The 21157-nt window shown below is 37.4% G+C and overlaps 1 protein-coding gene across 1 annotated transcript in view; it reads left to right on the plus strand.

The window, feature by feature from the left end:
* The window catches only part of LOC117327111 (dynein heavy chain 5, axonemal-like), a 93292-nt gene extending 72352 nt beyond the window's left edge, over positions 1 to 20940 (plus strand). The window contains 21 exon segments of the mRNA XM_033883948.1: positions 381 to 483; positions 1294 to 1481; positions 1888 to 2055; positions 3165 to 3302; positions 3632 to 3889; positions 5365 to 5559; positions 5745 to 5900; positions 6711 to 6893; positions 7885 to 8128; positions 8464 to 8769; positions 9452 to 9591; positions 10006 to 10173; positions 12698 to 12973; positions 13257 to 13421; positions 13747 to 13941; positions 16576 to 16726; positions 16975 to 17086; positions 17469 to 17625; positions 18294 to 18635; positions 18940 to 19066; positions 19187 to 20940. Of these exon segments, the coding sequence (XP_033739839.1) occupies positions 381 to 483; positions 1294 to 1481; positions 1888 to 2055; positions 3165 to 3302; positions 3632 to 3889; positions 5365 to 5559; positions 5745 to 5900; positions 6711 to 6893; positions 7885 to 8128; positions 8464 to 8769; positions 9452 to 9591; positions 10006 to 10173; positions 12698 to 12973; positions 13257 to 13421; positions 13747 to 13941; positions 16576 to 16726; positions 16975 to 17086; positions 17469 to 17625; positions 18294 to 18635; positions 18940 to 19066; positions 19187 to 19473 (4059 nt within the window). The 3' untranslated portion in view covers positions 19474 to 20940.
* The last annotated feature ends 217 nt before the right edge of the window (positions 20941 to 21157 follow it).

Genomic DNA, 21157 nt, shown 5'->3' on the forward strand with positions numbered 1-21157 from the left:
GTAGCTATTTTTATTAGTACAAAACAGGTTTAAAAAAATATATTTCCGGACCTTGTTAAATTAATTTGTGAACAGTTTAAAAGGTTTTACATATTTTTTTAAAAATGAAATGATAGAAAGAAAGGTTTTAATTCATCTAGTGTATTAATTGATATTCCATTTTATTGCAAATATAACAAAGTTATTTGAGTCTTGCGACAGTTGCAGTCATTTTTCCTTAGTGAGCTTTGTTAGCTGTTCTGAAGGAAAAGTCCCTCAGTTGGAAACAAAAACAAAAATCTTTTATTCAATAATGCTTTTGAAATTTAAAGGAATATTTCTGAAAATGATGATGCCACCAATCAAGTAATCCTTCATTAATGTGTAATTCTTGGATCTAGGTTGACAAAGCAGCAGCAGAAAAGAAACTGGAGGCTGCCCGCCCAGCCCTCGAGGAGGCAGAGTCGGCTCTTCAGTCCATCAAGCCAGCTCATATTGCTACAGGTATTGTCTCTTGATTTCCCAAGTGATGTTCCTGGAAAAACAGAGTCACTTGAGATCGCCTATGTTGAAATGGAAGTTTTGCTCATGTTGTGTCTAGACGTCTGTCGTTGTTAAGATATTGTTGTGTCTAGACGTCTGTCGTCGTTAAGATATTGTTGTGTCTAGACGTCTGTCGTCGTTAAGATATTGTTGTGTCTAGACGTCTGTCGTCGTTAAGATATTGTTGTGTCTAGACGTCTGTCGTCGTTAAGATATTGTTGTGTCTAGACGTCTGTCGTCGTTAAGATATTGTTGTGTCTAGACGTCTGTCGTCGTTAACATATTGTTGTGTCTAGACGTCTGTCTGCTCATCAGTGCCAACAATTTAAAACACAATTTGTTAATTTTCATTCTGCTTCATAACTACTAAACAGAATTTCACTATATTTGAAAAAAAAACTGGTGCAGTTCAAAATTCAAGAAATAAAGTAGTTATGGGCAAGGTAAAAATGGTTAATTTGGTCGTAAATTGAATATGAACCATATTTTGTTGAAAGCTGTTGGTGAGGGTATAAAATCATACAAATGGAGTAACTGACCAATGGAGGGACAGACCAAGGAGAGAAATACAGCATACACATCATTAGTCAGATTTAACACTTTAACCCTTTCACCCCTACTGACCATATTGGACTTCATATGATAAATGAATGGCAGAGTTCACTAAAATTTCATAGGGTTGAAAGGGTTAATGATAAGTGAATGGCAGAGTCCACTAAAATTTCATAGAGTTGAAAGGGTTAATGTGATGTGGCATATTTCATTTTTCAGTGAGAAAGCTTGCTAAGCCACCCCACTTGATCATGCGTATCATGGACTCAGTATTGCTGCTCTTCCAAAAGAGGCTTGACCCAGTAACAGCCGACCCTGAAAGGCCTTGTCCCAAACCCTCCTGGGGAGAGGCACTGAAACTCATGGGAGGTGGAAAGTTTCTGGATGGGTTGCTCAACTTCCCCAAGGTATGGCTGCAGTTCCCCCAAAACCCTGAAAAGGGACAATGATTTGCCTCATAGTGCAAGGCAGAATTTGAATGGTTGCCCCTAAAATCTTATTACAGTGTTATAAATCACAAACTTATCTTTAGAAGTCCTTGAAAAAGTTCATGTACTTAATTTTGTCCTTGAATTTTCGCAAAACACCTTCAGTAAACTTTTCATCATATTCTTCTTATTGTGCTAGATAAATGTTTAATATGAAAAAAATTGTTGCATTAAACAGGTTCTGTAATGTTTTGTATTTCTTATTCTGAGTTGTTGTTTCTTCTTTTCATAAAGTTTGCTATTAATGAAGGATTTTTGACATTTTCCTTGCCTTAGATGCAAGAAATGCAGAATCCATCTTACCACTGACTCTGTTTACCTTCAGGATTCTATCACAGAGGAAACAGTAGAACTTCTGAAGCCGTACTTAGATATGGAAGATTATAGCATGGAAAATGCAAAGAAAGTGTGTTCTGACGTTGCTGGACTTGCAAACTGGACACAAGCTATGTCCTTCTTCTTTAGCATCAACAAGGAGGTTTTGCCCCTCAAGGTCAGTTGTTTAAGGTCAAATAATTATTTGTTTTTGGTAAATGGTCATTTTCCAGAGTTAAATGATGATATTTGTTTTTAAAAATGTCAGTTCAGCCCAAGGTTATTTTCTAAGTTAAAAGTTAAGAGTTCACTTTGAGGATGTATTTCCTGTAATTTTCATGATCATTTATAAAACCTCAAACATCATTATTTTTCACCTGTCTGCAAATTTCACACTCAAAAAGTATTTTGTATGAATAAGATCTTTGATATTTTGTAGGATTTAAAAACAAAATAAGCCGTATCATGCCTGTTTTTTTCATCCCAGATTTTTATCAAGCCTTTGCATGTTAATGATTTCTGTTTTGAATAATTACCACCTGTTGTCAGAATGTATAATAAGACCATCTTGCTACATAAATGAATGCTTTATCTGACAAACTATCTAGTTCAACATTTTTAGGTCATCTGACCCGAAGGGTCAGGATGACCTATAGTCATCGTGCTTCGTCTGTCGCCAGGCGCCATCCGCCATCCGCCGTGCGTAAACTTTTCACATTTCAAACTTCTCAAGTTCCACTGGTGGGATTGAGCTGAAACTTGCCTGGAATGATCCTGGGATGGTCCTGTCCGAGTTGTGTTGTTATTCGGTCGGTGTGAAATCCAAGATGGCCACCACAGCGGCCATCTTGAAAAACACATTTTGAAAATTCTTCTCCAGTTCCACTGGTGCCATTGAGCTGGAAATTGGCAAGATGTTAAGGAAGGGGAGCCAACAAAGTGTTGTTATTTTTTGTCCATATAAAAACTTTGACATGGAAGCCACTTGCATGACGGCCATTTTGTAACATGATTGCGCAATCATGGTTTTACTGAACAGCACCTATTTTAACTTCTCAAGTTCCACCAGTGGCATTCAACTCAAAATTGGCTAGATGGTTCTGTCTTTAGTCAAAATCCAAGATGGCTGCCATGGCCAACAGTACCACCATACTTGGTAATGAGTATGTATACTACATACACTACAAGTGTCTTAAGAGTCACATGACCGTTAAGGCCCATGGGCCACTTGTTGTTGCTTGCCATAGCTTTCAGAGCTTTTATTATTTGGAATTTTTGTGTACGCAGGCTAATTTAGCTGTTCAGGAGGCGAAACTGGGAGTTGCCATGAATGACTTGAATGAGGCGCAGGCAACCTTGGATGACAAGGAGAAGGAACTCGCAGCCGTGCGTGCTATGTACGATGCGGCGATGCTGGAGAAACAGGTAAAATAAACATTTAACCATATGGACTGATGTTAGAACATGTTGTCACACAAAATAACTTGCTGACATCAAAGTAATAGAATGCCACAGTGATTTTAACTATCACATTTTATTCTATACAAGGTGAACAATTCAACTTAAGATAAACATTATTTGAGTGACTTGACCCATTTTTTTTTAAAGGTTGAAATAAAAGTTTTAACAGTACCTCTATAGAAATGTTGTCAATTTGTCTTTCAAATCTTTAAACAACCCTGATTATAAATGTAGGTCTATGAGGGCAATTTAGCCTATAACTTATGATTGTATTGATACCTTCGTTTCTCCAGACCCTGTTGGATGATGCAGAAGCATGCCGGAGGAAGATGACCAACGCTACAGCTTTGATTGAAGGCCTGGCAGGTGAGAGGATCCGTTGGACGGAGGCGAGCAAGGGATTCGCATCACAGATTCACCGACTGGTCGGTGATGTCCTGCTCTGCACGGGCTTCTTATCCTACACAGGTCCTTTCAATCAGGAATTCAGAACTCTCATCATCCGCAACTGGAAGAAGGAAATGATAGCAGGGAAAATCCCCTTTAGTGAAGTAAGAAAGAGTATCAGGGAAAATCCCCTTTAGTGAGGTAAGAAAGAGTATCAGGGAAAATCCCCTTTAGAGAGGTAAGAAAGAGTATCAGGGAAAATCCCCTTTAGTGAGGTAAGAAAGAGTATCAGGGAAAATCCCCTTTAGTGAGGTAAGAAAGAGTATCAGGGAAAATCCCCTTTAGTGAGGTAAGAAAGAGTATCAGGGAAAATCCCCTTTAGTGAGGTAAGAAAGAGTATCAGGAAAATCACCTTTAGTGAGGTAAGAAAGAGTATCAGGGAAAATCCCCTTTAGTGAGGTAAGAAAGAGTATCAGGGAAAATCCCTTAGTGAGGGTAAGAAAGAGTAATCAGGGAAATCCCCTTTAGTGAAGTAAGAAAGAGTATCAGGGAAAATCCCCTTTAGTGAGGTAAAGAAAGAGTATCAGGGAAAATCCCCTTTAGTGAGGTAAGAAAGAGTATCAGGGAAAATTCCCCTTTAGTGAGGTAAGAAGAGTATCAGGGAAAATCCCCTTTAGAGAGGTAAGAAAGAGTATTCAGGGAAAATCCCCTTTAGTGAGGTAGAAAAGGAGTATCAGGGAGAAATCCCCTTATAGTGAGGTTACGAAAGAGTATCAGGGAAAATCACCTTTAGTGAGGTAAGAAAGAGTATCAGGGAAAATCCCCTTTAGTGAGGTAAGAAAGAGTATCAGGGAAAATCCCCTTTATTGAGGTAAGAAAGAGTATCAGGGAAAATCCCCTTTAGTGAGGTAAGAAAGAGTATCAGGGAAAATCCCCTTTAGTGAGGTAAGACTGATAGAATCTAACACAGGTCTGTTCCGTGGACAGGGATATCTCAACCCGAGTTTAAGGGTTTGGCCAGTTAGCACAAGGCCTGCCGAGTGCTGGCTAGGCAAACTCTTACACTAGGGTTGACATATCCTTGTTTGCGGCACTAGGGTTGACATATCCTTGTTTGCGGAACAGACCCATGATTTGATTATTTTTCTCACATTCTTGCAACCAAATGTAAGTTTTTCATTGCGCCATCTTCAATGCTCATTGGAATGTGCGTCAAAATTAAAGACATCATCATTTACGACTTGGTTACTCGACGTAAAATGATAACGTTACGTTATTGCGAGCAGCGTCATATAGCGTGTGCCAGCTGTCTTTACCCCCCCTGTGTAAGATCGATTTATCGTTTACCTAGCACCCGCCGGATAACCCTGTGAAGTATGTGAGAAAGTAGAAGAGAATTACTCCTTTAGTGATGTACTTTTATTGTCAAAAGGTTGAAGTCCAAGATTTTTAATTTGCCTTAATGGTTCATGAATGCATTATTTGGTTATCTAATTGTTTTGCGTTGCCATGGAAACCATCAAGTCATGCATATTGTCTCATTTAACGTTTAATTGTAACTTGCTAAAAAGGGCTGTTATTGATTTGTTGTCATGGAAACCATCACTGGATTCACGCTGTTTTGATAAATATGTTACAGGAACTGAACATCATCAATATGTTGGTGGACAATGCTACTATCAGTGAGTGGAGTCTTCAAGGACTTCCTAATGATGAACTCTCCATACAGAACGGTCTGATTGTCACCAAGGCTAGCCGTTTCCCACTGCTGATTGACCCTCAGGGGCAGGGTAAATTCTGGATCAAGAAGAGGGAAGCAAGCAATGAACTTCAGGTGAGTATAAGGATGTATGACCAGGTTCAGTGATAAATAGATAAAAAAATTCAAATATATTAACATCTGATCATATTATTCTGTACATGTAAATATACTTAGAAATGTACATTATTGCAGTATGAAATGTAAAAAGGGGTGAAATATTGAATAGGCTTAAATATCATGAATGTGATTTGTTATAGATCACTGCCCTGAACCACAAGTACTTTAGAACCCACCTTGAAGACAGTCTGTCCTTGGGACGGCCTCTCCTTATTGAGGATGTTGGAGAGGACCTTGACCCCGCACTTGACAACGTTCTTGAGAAAAATTTCATCAAATCTGGATCAACATTCAAGGTAAGGTGTTACAAGTTGAGAATAAAAAAGAAAAAGAAAAAAAAAACAACATTTTAACGTTCTTTTTTAATGTCAGGAACCTTAGGTTCCTCAGATATTTTAGGGGTTGTTCTGGGTTTTGGGGGAAGTGTTGATTGTCAGTATACCATCGAACAGGAAGTAATTTCCGACCTCTCACTACATGCACATGCAAATTTGAAACATACCGAGTTGTATGTAGCCCCCGTTTCAACTGCAATTATTGGGGCTTATCAATGTTTTTAATATACTGTCCTTAAATATATTTCTCTTTTAACTTTGAATAATTATTTAAATGAAAAGAGTATGGATGAGGAAAAACAACTTTAATATCACTGTATGTATTTGTGGAATAATATACACAATGATTCTTATTAAAGTACGCAACTGAATAGGAAAAGACCAAATCTGAGAAATTACGTTAGATATCTCTCTGTCCATAGTGCCCTATTGAAAATTCTTAATTAATTACAATCTCAAACCCTGACATTTGTCAGGGCCTTTGGCTCTTTAATTCTTAATAAATTCTAAAATACTACATGAGATACAACTTAGCTTAGATTTATAGATGTTCATTGTGGTTTAATCCTGGTGGTAATAATGTATACATTACTCCAGGGTAAATCTGTAGATAATTCATACCTTCTACTCCAGGAGAAAGAGTTTAGAAATAATCTCTCTGGACTTTGACTCCAGATTATAAATGTAGATAATCTTAATTCTTGAATGATTCAAGGTAAAAGATAAGTTTGACTAAATTTTGACTTATTGATTTGTCCTGTTTGATTCCAGGTGAAAGTGGGAGACAAAGAAGTGGACGTGATGAAGGGTTTCACAATGTACATAACTACCAAGCTGGCCAACCCCACATACACCCCAGAGGTCTCCGCCCGAACGTCTATCGTTGACTTCACTGTGACCATGAAGGGTCTAGAGGACCAACTGCTGGGAATTGTCATCCTTACAGAAAAACAAGTATGTAATGTAGGATTTCCCAAATTCAAATTGGGGTGGTCGGGTGGCACGCCTTACCTAGGAGGGTGAAGTTTTAACCACAGATCAGATATGAAAAGGTATGGAGGGGGGTGTCACCCATCCAGGGGCGGCAGTGGCCGAGTGGTTAAGGTGTCCCGACACTTTATCACTAGCCCTCCACCTCTGGGTTTACGAGTTTGAAACCTACGTGGGGCAGTTGCCAAGTACAGACCGTAGGCCGGTGGTTTTTCTTCGGATACTCCGGCTTTCCTCCACCTCCAAAACCTGGCACGTCCTTAAATGACCCTGGCTGTTAATAGGACGTTTAACAAAACAAACCAAACTACCACCTAACCATGTGAGTTTTCTCTGGGTATTCTGGTACCCCCCAAAATTTGAACCCCTCATGCGCTTTCATTCAGGACTAACAAAAGTGATTAATATAAGTAGATAATAACTTGTTTTGCAATTATTGTGAAAGAAATAAAATTTACATTACATCACATGAACACATGTGTTGGCTTATTAAGGGCCATGCATGAGAATGCTATTCCCTAGTATTAAAATAATCACCTTTTCCATCCGTAGGTCTCAATGCTTACACATGATCCTGTCAGAATCATAAGTTATGCCCCTTCACTCTAAGGAGACACATAAAGTATGATGAATTAGATAGTTTCTTAATGCTTCATTCAAATAACTTTGAAAAGTATTGGCAACTCAGAGGAAAGTGCTTGGAATTTGTAGTTTTCAAAAATTCTTGGAAATGCCTAATATAGGACATTTGGTTTTTTCCAGTAAAATTTATAAAAACAATGTTGAGGGCAGGAGAATTTTTCATCATGTATCATGCCCTTCAATATTTACCCAACCCTCACCCCACTGTCGCAGGAAAAAAGCGCTTGAAAAACAATTTAATGAACTTGTACATGCCATGAAGTACAAGTTGAGCTGCAAATTCATTAAATGCATTGCTGTTTATTCTGTGTAGGAACTTGAATCAGAGCGTACCAATCTGCTGGAGGAGGTGACGGCCAACAAACGTAAGATGCAGGAGCTTGAGGATAACCTGCTGTATCGGTTAACTTCGACTCAGGGCTCCCTCGTAGAGGACGAGTCACTCATTGAGGTGCTCCGCATCACCAAGACAACCGCTGAGGAGGTCAGCGAGAAACTAAAAGTTGCTGCCGAGACAGAGATCAAAATCAACTCAGCCAGAGAGGAGTTCCGTCCTGGTTAGAAATAATTACTCTTTAATACATTCTCTCCCAAGTCCGCGCGTCAAATGCAATGTGACCATAGTATCACAGCATCTTTCTAATTAAAATAAAGTGTGTTATTTCTCGTTAAAAATTATTTCCCTGCATTCAGTAGTTCCATATTGGTTCTTCTTTGGCTAGCACCATTTTGTCTTGTCTGCATGGGGATCTTAACTATATTTTTTGTCTTATATCAGGTCATTGAAGCTCGTTTTATCTTATCTAAGACTCTTTAACTCTGTTTTGACTTTTCTCTGAACTTTAACTCCATTTTATTTTGTCTCAAAATCTTTTCATTTTGCATATTACAGTGGCATCGCGAGGCAGCATTCTGTACTTTGTAATCGTGGAAATGAGCATGGTCAACACCATGTACCAGACATCCCTCAAACAGTTCCTGGAGATATTCGACTGGTCGATGGCCAGGTCACAGAAGTCACCCATTACTTCCAAGAGAATCAACAATATCATAGAATACTTGACATTTGAAGTTTTCCGATATACTGCTCGTGGTCTTTATGAGTCGGACAAGTTCTTGTACACAATGTTGCTCACTGCCAAAGTTGAACTGGCTGCAGGCAGGATAAGACCAGAGGAGTTCCAAGTATTCATCAAAGGTAGGATAGGACCAGAGGATTTCCAAGTATTCATCAAAGGCTGGAACCCACATTTTCATACTGCGACATTATCTAATATATTGTGATATACTGGTTAGCTATATGTTGTTCAAGTTATAAATCCATCTAATTAACTAGTATATACAATATATTAAAGAAAATGAATAACTTTACAGCACGTTTTTAGTACTTTCATCGCATCTTGGCGATTCTTTACTAAATTGCGAGCCCCCCAGGTAACTGAGGGGTGGGCAAAAAGGGGTCAAATTGACTGAAGGTCCGTAAGACCCAAATAATGTAGAATTAAATACTTTTCATACATGCACATGCTTTACCAAAATTGTGAATTTCATGACCCTGGAGTGTGACAATTTGCCGCTGGGGAGGGAAAGTGATAATTACATGAAAATCATTTGAATTAAGGAAAATTCCTCTCATAATGGTAGATTGTGAAATTTGTTAAGAACTAAAATTTAAATTTTATGAGAAAATTACATAAAGCTCCTCCATTCTTTTATTTATATTTGGTTGGAAATTCCAACAAATGCTGTTTCATGTTACGATATATAATGTTCCTCTCCCTCTTCTGCTTTTACTGGGAGATTATGAAGAGTCTAATTGTTAATTTACTGGAGGTCAGATACACAAAAGGTGATAATCATTGTTTTTCTTTTGCCACCAGGTGGCGCTGCATTGGATCTAAATGCGGTCGAGCCAAAACCAAGGAAATGGATCATGGACATGACATGGCTCAACTTAGTGGAACTCTCCAGGCTTCCACAATTCTCCCAAATCTGCGGACAAGTATCGCGCAATGACAAGGTGAGAGGCTCATTGTAACGGCAGCACAAAATGGAGAAAAAAGGAAAAAAATATAAGTTTAATATTCATTAGAGTTCTCTATCATTATTTTTAGTCTGATAAGATACCTTTAGTTAATTAAGCTTTGAGTAAAATATTGAAAGCAGATGGTCACGTAAATTGTAAAATAACTTTGTCTTGCAACTTTCACTTTTAGAGCCAAAGGTCTGACATTCATTTGTACAATGTGCTGCTATATAGATTTAGTTTTATAGTTGTTGAAAAAGTATTTTTGCTGTAATATAACAATATTTTAGGTTAAAATAATAAAAATGTTTAGATAAAGATAGAACATTTGAGGAAGTGAACCTGAATATGTCAGTTTTGATTAATAGATCTGTGAAACCTTTAATTATATTAACTTGTTAATAACAGGCATGGAAGAACTGGTTTGATGAGGATGCGCCCGAGGAATGTACTATCCCTGACGGTTATAGTACCACCTTGGATACATTCCGTAAGCTGCTCCTCATCCGAAGTTGGTGTCCGGATAGAACTATTCCAATGGCACGTAAATACATCGCCGAGGCCATGGGGACCAGGGTAAGTTTATGTGAACCACATTATTGCTTTGTTAGCTTTTTTCTCTCCCCATGGCACGTAAATACATCGCCGAGGCCATGGGGACCAGGGTAAGTTTATTAGGTCATCTGACCCGAAGGGTCAGGATGACCTATAGTCATCATGCTTTGTCCGTCGTCGTACGCCGTGCGTCGTGCGTTGTGCGCCGTGCGCCGTGCGTAAACTTTTCACATTTCAATCTTCTTCTCAAGTTCCACCAGTGGGATTATGCTGAAACTTGCCTGAAATGATCCTGAGATGGTCCTGACCAAGTGTTGTTACTTTTCGGGTCAGTCCGAAATCCAAGATGGCCGCCATAGCCGCCATTTTGAAAACACATTTTAAACTTCTTCTCAAGTTCCACCAGTGCTGTTGGGCTGAAACATGCCAGAAATGATCCTGAGATGATCCCGACCAAGTGTTGTTATTTTTCGGGTCGGTCCGAAATCCAAGATGGCCGCCATAGCCGCCATCTTGAAAAACACATTTTAAACTTCTTCTCAAGTTCCACCAGTGCTATTGAGCTGAAACTTGCCTGAAATGATCCTGACATGATCCCGACCAAGTGTTGTTATTTTTCGGGTTGGTCCGAAATCCAAGATGGCCGCCATAGCCGCCATCTTGAAAAACACATTTTAAACTTCTTCTCAAGTTCCACCAGTGCTATTGAGCTGAAACTTGCCTGAAATGATCCTGAGATGATCCCCTCCAACTGTTGTTATTTTTCGGGTCGGTCCGAAATCCAAGATGGCCGCCAAAGCCGCCATCTTGAAAAACACATTTTAAACTTCTTCTCAAGTTCCACCAGTGCTATTGAGCTGAAACTTGCCTGAAATGATCCTGATATGATCCCGACCAAGTGTTGTTATTTTTCGGGTTGGTCCAAAATCCAAGATGGCCGCCATAGCCGCCATCTTGAAAAACACATTTTAAACTTCTTTTCAAGTTCCACCAGTGCTATTGAGCTGAAACTTGCCTGAAATGATCCTGATATGATCCCGCCCAAGTGTTGTATTTTTCGGGTCGGTCCGAAATCCAAGATGGCCGCCATAGCTGCCATTTTGAAAACACATTTTAAACTTCTTCTCGGGTTCCACCAGTGCTATTGAGCTGAAACTTGCCTGAAATGATCCTGATATGATCCCGACCAAGTGTTGTTATTTTTAGGGTCGGTCCGAAATCCAAGATGGCCGCCATAGCCGCCATCTTGAAAAACACATTTTAAACTTCTTCTCAGGTTCCACCAGTGCTGTTGGGCTGACACTTGCCAGAAATGATCCTGAGATGATCCCGACCAAGTGTTGTTATTTTTCAGGTCGGTTCGAAATCCAAGATGGCCACCATAGCCGCCATCTTGAAAAACACATTTTAAACTTCTTCTCAAGTTCCACCAGTGCTATTGAGCTGAAACTTGCCTGAAATGATCCTGATATGATCGTGACCAAGTGTTGTTATTTTTCGGGTCGGTCCGAAATCCAAGATGGCCGCCATCTTGAAAAACACATTTTAAACTTCTTCTCAAATTCCACCAGTGCTATTGAGCTGAAACTTGCCTGAAATGATCCTGAGATGATCCCCACCAAGTGATGTTATTTTTCGGGTCGGTCCAAAATCCAAGATTGCCACCATAACCACCATCTTCAAAAACACATTTTAAACTTCTTCTCAAGTTCCACCAGTGCTGTTGGGCTGAAACTTGCCTGAAATGGTCTTGAGATGATCCCGATCAAGTGTTGTTATTTTTTAGATTGGTCTGAAATGCAAGATGGCCACCATATCTGCCATCTTAAAAAACACATTTTAAACTTCTTCTCCAGTTCCACTGGTGCCATTGAGCTCGAAATTGGTGAGGATGTTAAGGAATGAGTGCCAACAAAGTGTTGTTATTTTTTCGGCCTCGTAAAAACTTTGGCATGGCAGCAATGGTGGCCATTTTGTAACATGATTGCGCAATCATGGTTTTCCTGAACAACACCTATTTCAAACTTCTTCTCAAATTCCACCGGTGGGATTCAGCTCTAACTTACCAGAAATTACCCTTAGATGGTCCAGACCAAGTGTTAGTATTTATTGGGTCGGTCAGATATCCAAGATGGCCACCATGGCCAACAGTGCCACTATATACTTGCTACAGAGAATGCATACTACAATAATATAAGGGTTTTAATTTAGAGTCAGATGACCGTTAAGGCCCCTGGGCCTCTTGTATGAACCATATTATTGCTTTGTCAGCTTTTTTCTCTCCCCATGGCATGTTTTAAGACCACCTCTGAGTTTACAAAATTCTAATTTTGCCTGATTTAAATGTCACAGATTAAAGAATGTGATTCATATTGAGGGTTGTTTATTGCCAATACAAAGGATGGAATTTTTTAAAACAAATTATTTTCGCATTGCAGTTTATAGAGAGTGATCCATGTTGATGATTAGATATGTTTAACTTATTTCATGCATTAAAGTTTACAGGGTGTATGATTCTTACTGACATCATATGTGCGTTTTACAGTTTGCAGAAGGAGTGATCCTGAACCTCGATTCGATGTGGGACGAATCCCAGCCCAGGACACCAATGGTGTGTTTCCTGTCGATGGGGTCCGATCCCACAGATAACATTCTGCTGGTGGGCAAGAAAAAAAATGTCAAATGTAGTGCGATCTCCATGGGACAAGGACAGGACGTCCACGCCAGGCGTGCACTGGCCATATCAATGGCAGAGGGTCAGTGGGTCTTACTACAGAACTGCCATCTTGGTCTTGATTTCATGGATGAACTCCTTGATACGGTAAGTCCTGTGTTTGTAATATAAATGGATTTTTTCCTGAATAAGTTTAAAAAAAATTGTATCGTGTGCATTTATTTTCATGAAAATGAAAGTTTAAATCCCCCCCCCCCCCCCCCCCCCCCCAAATTTAAAATAATAAGCCGCAGATTTCGTACATTTGATAAAAATATATGAAAAAATGTTTTGAGTTAGAAACATTACGTACATAGAAAGAAGCTGATTGAATTTTTTTCTTTTTCTCTCTTATTTTTTGTGTGACATTTATATGATGTATGTGTTGTAGGTTCTGAATACAGAGAGTGTCAATGAAGGATTCCGACTCTGGCTCACAACTGAGCCTCACCCCAAATTTCCCATCAATATGTTACAATCCTCCATCAAATTCACTAATGAACCCCCACAAGGAGTGAAGGCAGGTCTCAAACGGACATATGCGCTTATATCACAGGTAAACTCTCATTAATGCATCAGGTGTGTAATTTTAATTAACAAAAATTTAACAAAATGACTTTGTGTCTTCTAGATTGAAACAGCTGGAACTGTGATTTGGAATGATAGGACATTGATTTTTTGATTTTTAAAATTAAAGTGATGGTTTAAGTATAACTAAAAAGATGATAATGTACCAAGTAATGTTTTCATTACATTTTAGATGATTAAAAAAATAATGATGTTGCAATAATTTCACATGAGTTTAGAATAAAATGAACAAGACAAGAAATAAAAGAAAGCAAAAAAAACCCAACATGTTATTCCGTATTCTCTGCCAACAGGAACAATTAGAGTACACCAACCTACCGCAGTGGAAGCCCATGCTGTATGGCGTGGCTTTCCTTCATACTACGGTACAAGAGAGGCGTAAGTTCGGACCCATTGGATGGAATATTCCATATGAATTTAACCAGGCTGACTTTTCAGCTACGGTACAGTTCATACAGAACCATCTCGATGATATGGACCCAAAGAAGGTAAAAATCTTATTCCATCATACCCAAGGTCTGACCGTCAATCAAAGGAATTAGTTAATTACAGGCTGTTTCATTTAGTTTTTATTACGAGATATTCGTATATATTGATGTATTGGTAGAAAATATTCTTGAATTTGATTTAATGCAAGGTTTAATATTTTTTCATTTGGGTTTTTGTTGGCTTTTTACAGTTATGATTTTATTAAATAATGATCACAATATTTTATCATCCTTTCATCCATTCATTCTTTTGTTTATTTATTCTTTCATTATTCATTCATTCATTCATTCATTCATTATTCATTCATTCTTTCATGATTCATTCATTCATTTATTTTATTCATTAATTCATTCTTTCATTATTCATTCATTCATTCATTCATCAAATACATGGAATATTATTTACCTTTTTTGATTGTTTTGTTTCTTCACCCATCATGACCTCTGACTCTAGTCTTACCGATCCAATGTAAGTCTAGCATGTATATGTGTTTGTAGTTGATACTGTCACCCTCACCTCATAACTACAATCACAATATACAGGGACTTTGAATTCAGATAATTTTATCCCTGTAATTTTCACATGAATCGGCCATTAATTTATACTGCGATCATTTCATGTCTGTCATTACATAAAATGGCAATTATCAACGAGTACCGTTTCTATATCTGCTTATTGTATTTATGATATGTACTTTCATATTTATGTATAAAACTGCATGATTCATAATCAAAATGATGTTTTTGTATTTAATTATTTTACTATTTTGAAATAATTATTGAACTTTTAAAAAAATTATCTGCTAATGCACCAGGCAACTGTTAATCAGAATTCCGACAGATTATTGTAAAAATGATGATAATATTTGTGGGTGATCATTTTTTTATTATCCCGGTCAGAGAATATCTGTCGTCATGACAGTAATTGTGATATTTTTGGTTACGCCCATCAGACCCGACTAAGTAAAGCTGCCAAGGTAGAGTTTCCGTGATAACCACATCTCACCAAACATGTCCAAAAATAAATGACTGTTCACCTTCAACACACAATCTTGTGCATGCTGGCAAAATGGTATTAGTGAATTTATGCAATCTGATCAAAATCAGATGTACATTGTTCATACGGAGAGTGCAAATGTACATCTGATTTTAATCAGATTGTCAGAAATGTGTGTTAGGAGTTGTCTATGATTATGACAGGTGTTCATCATGCAACTTTTCTGATATATTTGAAGTTGGCATGGCAATGAATTGTGATATTGTATTGTATGTAAGGAGTATGTTTAGTCTAGGGTATTTCAGTGTATGTTTGCATGCATTTAACTTCTGGCAATGCGTCTTGAATATCATGCACCTCCAAACAAGATCTTAATTGTGACTGCAGTTGTTTTTTTTATGAGGACTTTCAAAGATATTAGTTTACATAAAATTCACTGTTTAAGATAATGTATGAGAGCAATAAATCAAAGGAAGAGAAGGGGGGGGGGGGGGGGGGGGAGCGTGAGATTATATGAATTAATTCTCAAGAAATAACACTATTCTTTAAGATGATGTATTATTCTGACATATTCACATCATACACTAAAAATTGTAATTATTCACACATTTTCATCAACTTCCCCCAGGACTAGAAAGGTTCTAAAACTTATGCCAAATAAAAAGTTGGTTAAGATTTTCTGTGAATTTCTTTACTTTCAAAATAAAAAAAAATATATTGTGAATTTATTTGGTGTTTAGACAATAAAAGATCAAGATCTACTTTGAATTTATATGGTGTCAAGACAATAAAATATTTAGATCTACTGTGAATTTGTATGACAAGAATTACAATCAACTGTGAATTTTCTATCGCATAAGGACAATAAAAAGTTGAAATCAGTAATTGTGAATTTGTGTTGCGTTATCGTGTTCTGTAATTTATTGAATGCTCATTGGTATTTCCACTTGACCTGTACAAATGAAAAACACTCCTTGTAAAAAATTGTTGTTGACTTTGTATATTGTAAAAGGTTTATACACTTTTTATTGAGAAATTTTATTTCATGTAATATATCAAAACCCATGAAATTGAGTTGTTTTCTTAGGCTGGAGTATGTCTATAGCTTGATATTTTTTTTATTTAATACTGTTTTTGAAAGGCTGAAATATTTGTAAAAATAAGAATATATTAATTGATGACTCTTAGCAATTTCATCTCAAGCTTTTTTATTAAGATTTTTAAAATGTAAGCATTCATGAGCTGAATGAGAACAAAGTTCCTAGTTGTTGACGTCCTCGTAAGATTCATAGCTTCTTTTGGTGTATCTTGATATCATAAAGCAAGTAACCAATCGGAAAAGCCTACTTCACAATCTGCTCAATGATGGTGTAATTCTGGCTCTAATATCAACACCTGTTTTCTTGTTGTTTTTTTTTGGGGGGGGGGGGGGGGGGGGGGGACTCCTTTTTATTACTGACTTTTGGCCACATTTTCATTAAGTTCCATACCGATAATCCATCACAGCTAGCTGACCTTTTTAATCCTCCAATAATATATAATTTCATATAATCATATCAGTTTCCAAACCAACTTTTGTTTTATTCATACTCCTTATTTTGTGAAATCTCATTTTCACATGTCAATTATCCTTGTAGGGTGTGTCTTGGAGCACAGTGAGATACATGATTGGCGAGATCCAGTATGGTGGGCGTGTCACAGATGACTATGACAAACGCCTCCTCAACACCTACGCGAAGGTCTGGTTTAGTGAGGGCATGTTCGCTGAGTCCTTCAGTTTCTATACGGGTAAGTTGTGAAACAGAAGCTCTTCTATTATTGAAAATTATCCTATAGCTATTTTACTCCTATTAGATAATATTTACTGGTTGTCTCTTTGAAATAATTAGTGAAGAAGTTAAATGCATAATTCAATGTTTTAATATGATTCGAGGATTTTTTCTTCAAAAAAATTGTGTTTTAATCTGATTCCTGTGCTCTGCTCAAGTTTAATTAACATTAAAATTTTTATTATGCACCTGTATGTTGTATTACAGGATACAAAATCCCTAAGTGTAAGACCATTGACGAATATCGTAACTACATTGAGGGCTTACCACTGCAGGACTCGCCGGAGTGTTTCGGCTTACATTCCAATGCTGACATTACGTAAGTTTATATCTACAGATGCCCTGCCATAAATTAATCTAAATTAAATTTTTATTAATAAATGTACCATTACTCCACAGCATCTTGTTAGTGAATAAATATAGGGGCCGCGGTGGCCGAGTGGTTAAGGTGTCCCGACACTTTATCACTAGCCGTCCACCTCTGGGTTGCGAGTTCGAAACCTATGTGGGGCAGTTGCCATGCAGGTACTGACCGTAGGGCAGTGGTTTATCTCCGGGTACTCCGGCTTTCCTCCACCTCCAAAACCTGGCACGTCCTTAAATGACCCTGGCTGTTAATAGGACGTTAAACACAAACAAACAAACAAACATAGTGAATAAAGTTTACTGGGCACTTGATATTGACTGTTTTCCTGTTACAGTTATCAGACCAACACAGCTAACACAATGCTGGAGAACATCGTGAACATCCAGCCTAAGGATACTGGAGGCGGTAGTGGAGAGACAAGAGAGAGTGTTGTCTACAGACTCGCCAACGACATGCTGGAAAAACTGCCCAGTGATTATGTACCTCACGAGGTAAGTGTTCGGAGAGGATATAAGTTGGAAAATTGATGTCTCAGCTGTGTAACCCAGTACAAGGTTTCTTACCAGGATGATAAGACGCCCAATCTGCACCCTGCTACTTTAAATATCTAGTGCAGGGACCAGCCACATTGCAGTGCTGATAGGAACTTTTAAGAGTGCTAGTTTTCTGAATGTGTTGTAGATTTTCTAGAGTAATTATCCCTATGTGTATGTACATTATGAACAAACTGAAAATGGGGGGTAAAAAGAAGCTTGGGATATTAATTTCTGTAAATCCTGAAACGAAGCTAAGGGATTGTTAGCAGTGAACCAAGGCCTCTGTCCTTGTGTCTTGTCAGATTTCTAGGGGTATGTTGGTTACTTTCTAAGACAAATCTGTAAATATGAAAAATAGTGCACCTGATCACCACAGTTGTAATAATGAGTTCAATATTCACTTTCTCCTCAAAGATTCCTAGGGAGTTATGCCCCTTTAAGGTAGTAATGTGTGAGATGCAGGATAAGTTACCTTAAGTCCAGTTCACTTTATGTTCTGTGGCAGTTAAATGAACCAGATCATATATTTTTGATATATTCATTATTCCTGTGAATTTAATTACAATTTGTTTAACTTTTAAGGGAATTTCAGACATTCAACCAGTCTTTTCTCAACATTACAGGTTAAGGATCGTCTGAGGAAGATGGGAAGTTTACAGCCAATCAATATCTTCCTTCGTCAGGAAATTGACCGCATGCAGAAGGTCATTTCACTGGTCAGAGTCACACTTGTTGACCTGAAGCTGGCCATCGATGGTACCATCATTATGAGTGAGAATCTTCGTGACGCCCTTGACAACATGTTCAATGCGCGTGTGCCTACAAACTGGAAGAAAATTTCCTGGGAGTCGGCCACCCTCGGGTTCTGGTTCACAGACCTGCTCGAGCGGAACACCCAGTTCCACACCTGGGTGTTTGATGGTCGACCCATATCGTTCTGGATGACTGGATTTTTCAACCCCCAGGTGCGCTACTATTTGAATGGGTTGTTTTTACATTTTGTTCTTCAAAAACTGCTAAAATTAGTGCTGTTTTGTTAATTGTTGTTGATGATAAGGCAATGAGTCTTACAATTAGTTTTTTTATGACATAAATTTTATTTAAATGCCTGCAGGAAATTTGAACACTAAGCAAGAACATTAACATGTATACCAATATTGGAAAACATGGATACCTTAAGCAATAAGAAAAGCAATTTTTTTTATTTTTGTGAATGTTGCAAGGTAATTATAGCAGGCTTGTAGTAAATGAATTATTTTGTGTTTACAGGGTTTCCTGACTGCAATGAGACAAGAGATCACTCGAGCCCATAAAGGCTGGGCTTTAGATACTGTCATCCTTGATAATGAAATCACCAAGATGATGAAAGAGGACCTAACATCTCCTCCCAGTGAAGGTATACACCACTTCTCGATTTCAATATCCACCTCATTCAAATTCAATAATTGTATGATGATTAATTACATGCGTTAGATTCTTTAAGACCCTTATTTGATTATTGTTTCTCATGTTTCAGGTGTGTACGTGTACGGTTTGATTCTCGACGGAGCTGGCTGGGACCGTAGAGCTGCTCGCTTGATAGAACCTACTCAGAAGGTTCTATACACGCCGTTGCCTGTCGCTCATGTGTTTGCTACAAACCAGGAGAAGCAAGGCAAAGCTCAGAATCTGTATGATTGTCCCGTGTATAAGAAACCGCGTCGTACAGATCTGACCTACATTTTCCCGCTAGCTCTGAAGACGAACAAAAACCCTGATCACTGGACACTCCGAGCTGTCGCTTTGCTCTGCGACACCAAGTAAACTGGACATTAACACTACTGGACACGAAAAAACAAAAACATCATGGTGACTTATAGTTACAAATTTTAAGATGTGGTACCATTACCGGACATTGTGCTTAAACATTTTAATATCTGTACTGAATGTGGAAGTACATTTCAAGAGACCCAAGATTATTTTGGATATAAAGAAAACAAACTAATGTACTGTCATTTACATGTTCATAAATTAACTCCATACAAGAAAGATTTCTGAAAAATCTCTGTATTAAGTCAGATATTGTTTCAGTGCAGAACATTTTCAATCTTTTCCAACAATAAGAAATTTACCTTGACAACAGCAGTTATGGATATATTTGTGGTTTATTGTGTTATAAGTATATCATTAAAGTATCCTGAAGAGGTATAGTTAAGAGAGATAACTCTGTTGTGACTAGTACTACAGAGATTACAATTATGCAATATGATGTTATATATCACACTGTCAAAACTTTCCTTTGTATTTAAAGTTGTAACACCTGAAATATCTGGTATATAGATATACAATCAATTTATTATTTTTGTGAGTGCTTTATAAAATGAAATTTGTATAGACTTAATCAGAAAAGACAATATTAGTACGTATGTCTGTTTGCTATTTATTTATTTATATATACATATATGATTAAAAATGTTAAATTCTATAATGTTAATTTGAAATTTCTTTCGGTAGTTTTATAAGATCAATATTACAGCCATTCCTGATAAATGATGTATAAGATATATTATACAATCTATGTTTAGTTTGGGTTGCAGTACAGCTAACACATCTATATGGCTCTTCGGAGGTTATTTCCTTCTGCAACCAGCCTAGTTTGACCTCTCGTGGTAATTCGCGTGATGTCGGAGGTCAAAGTTGAGTGCAATGGAAGTGCCCTAGACTGTTGGCAGTATCGTAGCTCCAATATTTATGAAGTCCGTCCACTGTTTACAGGGTTGTGTGGAGGGTTGATCACAAAACTGTACATGAGTAAAGATTTATTTTACATTATTATTTCAGGATCAATTTCTAATCAATTCAATTAAGTCATACTTTTTTGATAAAGGAATTTCCTGTTTTTATATAACATCCATGGAAATAAATAAATAATTTCCATGAAAAAACTTAAGATCAAATTTATTCCAAATTGTCTTTGAAACTGATTATGGTAAATAATTTACATTTTATGAATTTTTTTCTGATGTACAGTACTGTCTCAGCCCTAAAAATTCCATGTACAGTATTATGTATTTATATATGTTTGTGTGTTCTTGGAAATTTTTATTTTTATTGATATATATTTTTGTCACTCATCTACAAAAGTTTTTCATGAAAAGTTTTTTATTTGTGTTACAGCTTTTGAAATGTTATCACTATTTAATTCATTTGTTGTTATTTGTATATTAATATTAAATGGTTTGTCTGTCACTAAAATTGTTTGGAATAAAACCATTGCATGTTGGAATTTCAGAAAAGATTTGTTTTTATTTTGACAGACATGGTTTGGCTATCTTTTTGTATATAGGTATCACAATGCCGGCAGTGTCGTCTGCACATAGGTTTTCATCCGATAACTTAAGTTCCCTTGGGCTGATCAAACTCATACTTTATGCAGATCTTCCTTATCACAAGAACTTGCTTGGGAATGCAAGTTCAAAGGTCAAGGTCACTGTTACTAAAAATAGAA

Source organism: Pecten maximus, chromosome 5 (genome assembly GCF_902652985.1).
Source record: "Pecten maximus chromosome 5, xPecMax1.1, whole genome shotgun sequence".
Classification (NCBI taxonomy): domain Eukaryota; kingdom Metazoa; phylum Mollusca; class Bivalvia; order Pectinida; family Pectinidae; genus Pecten; species Pecten maximus.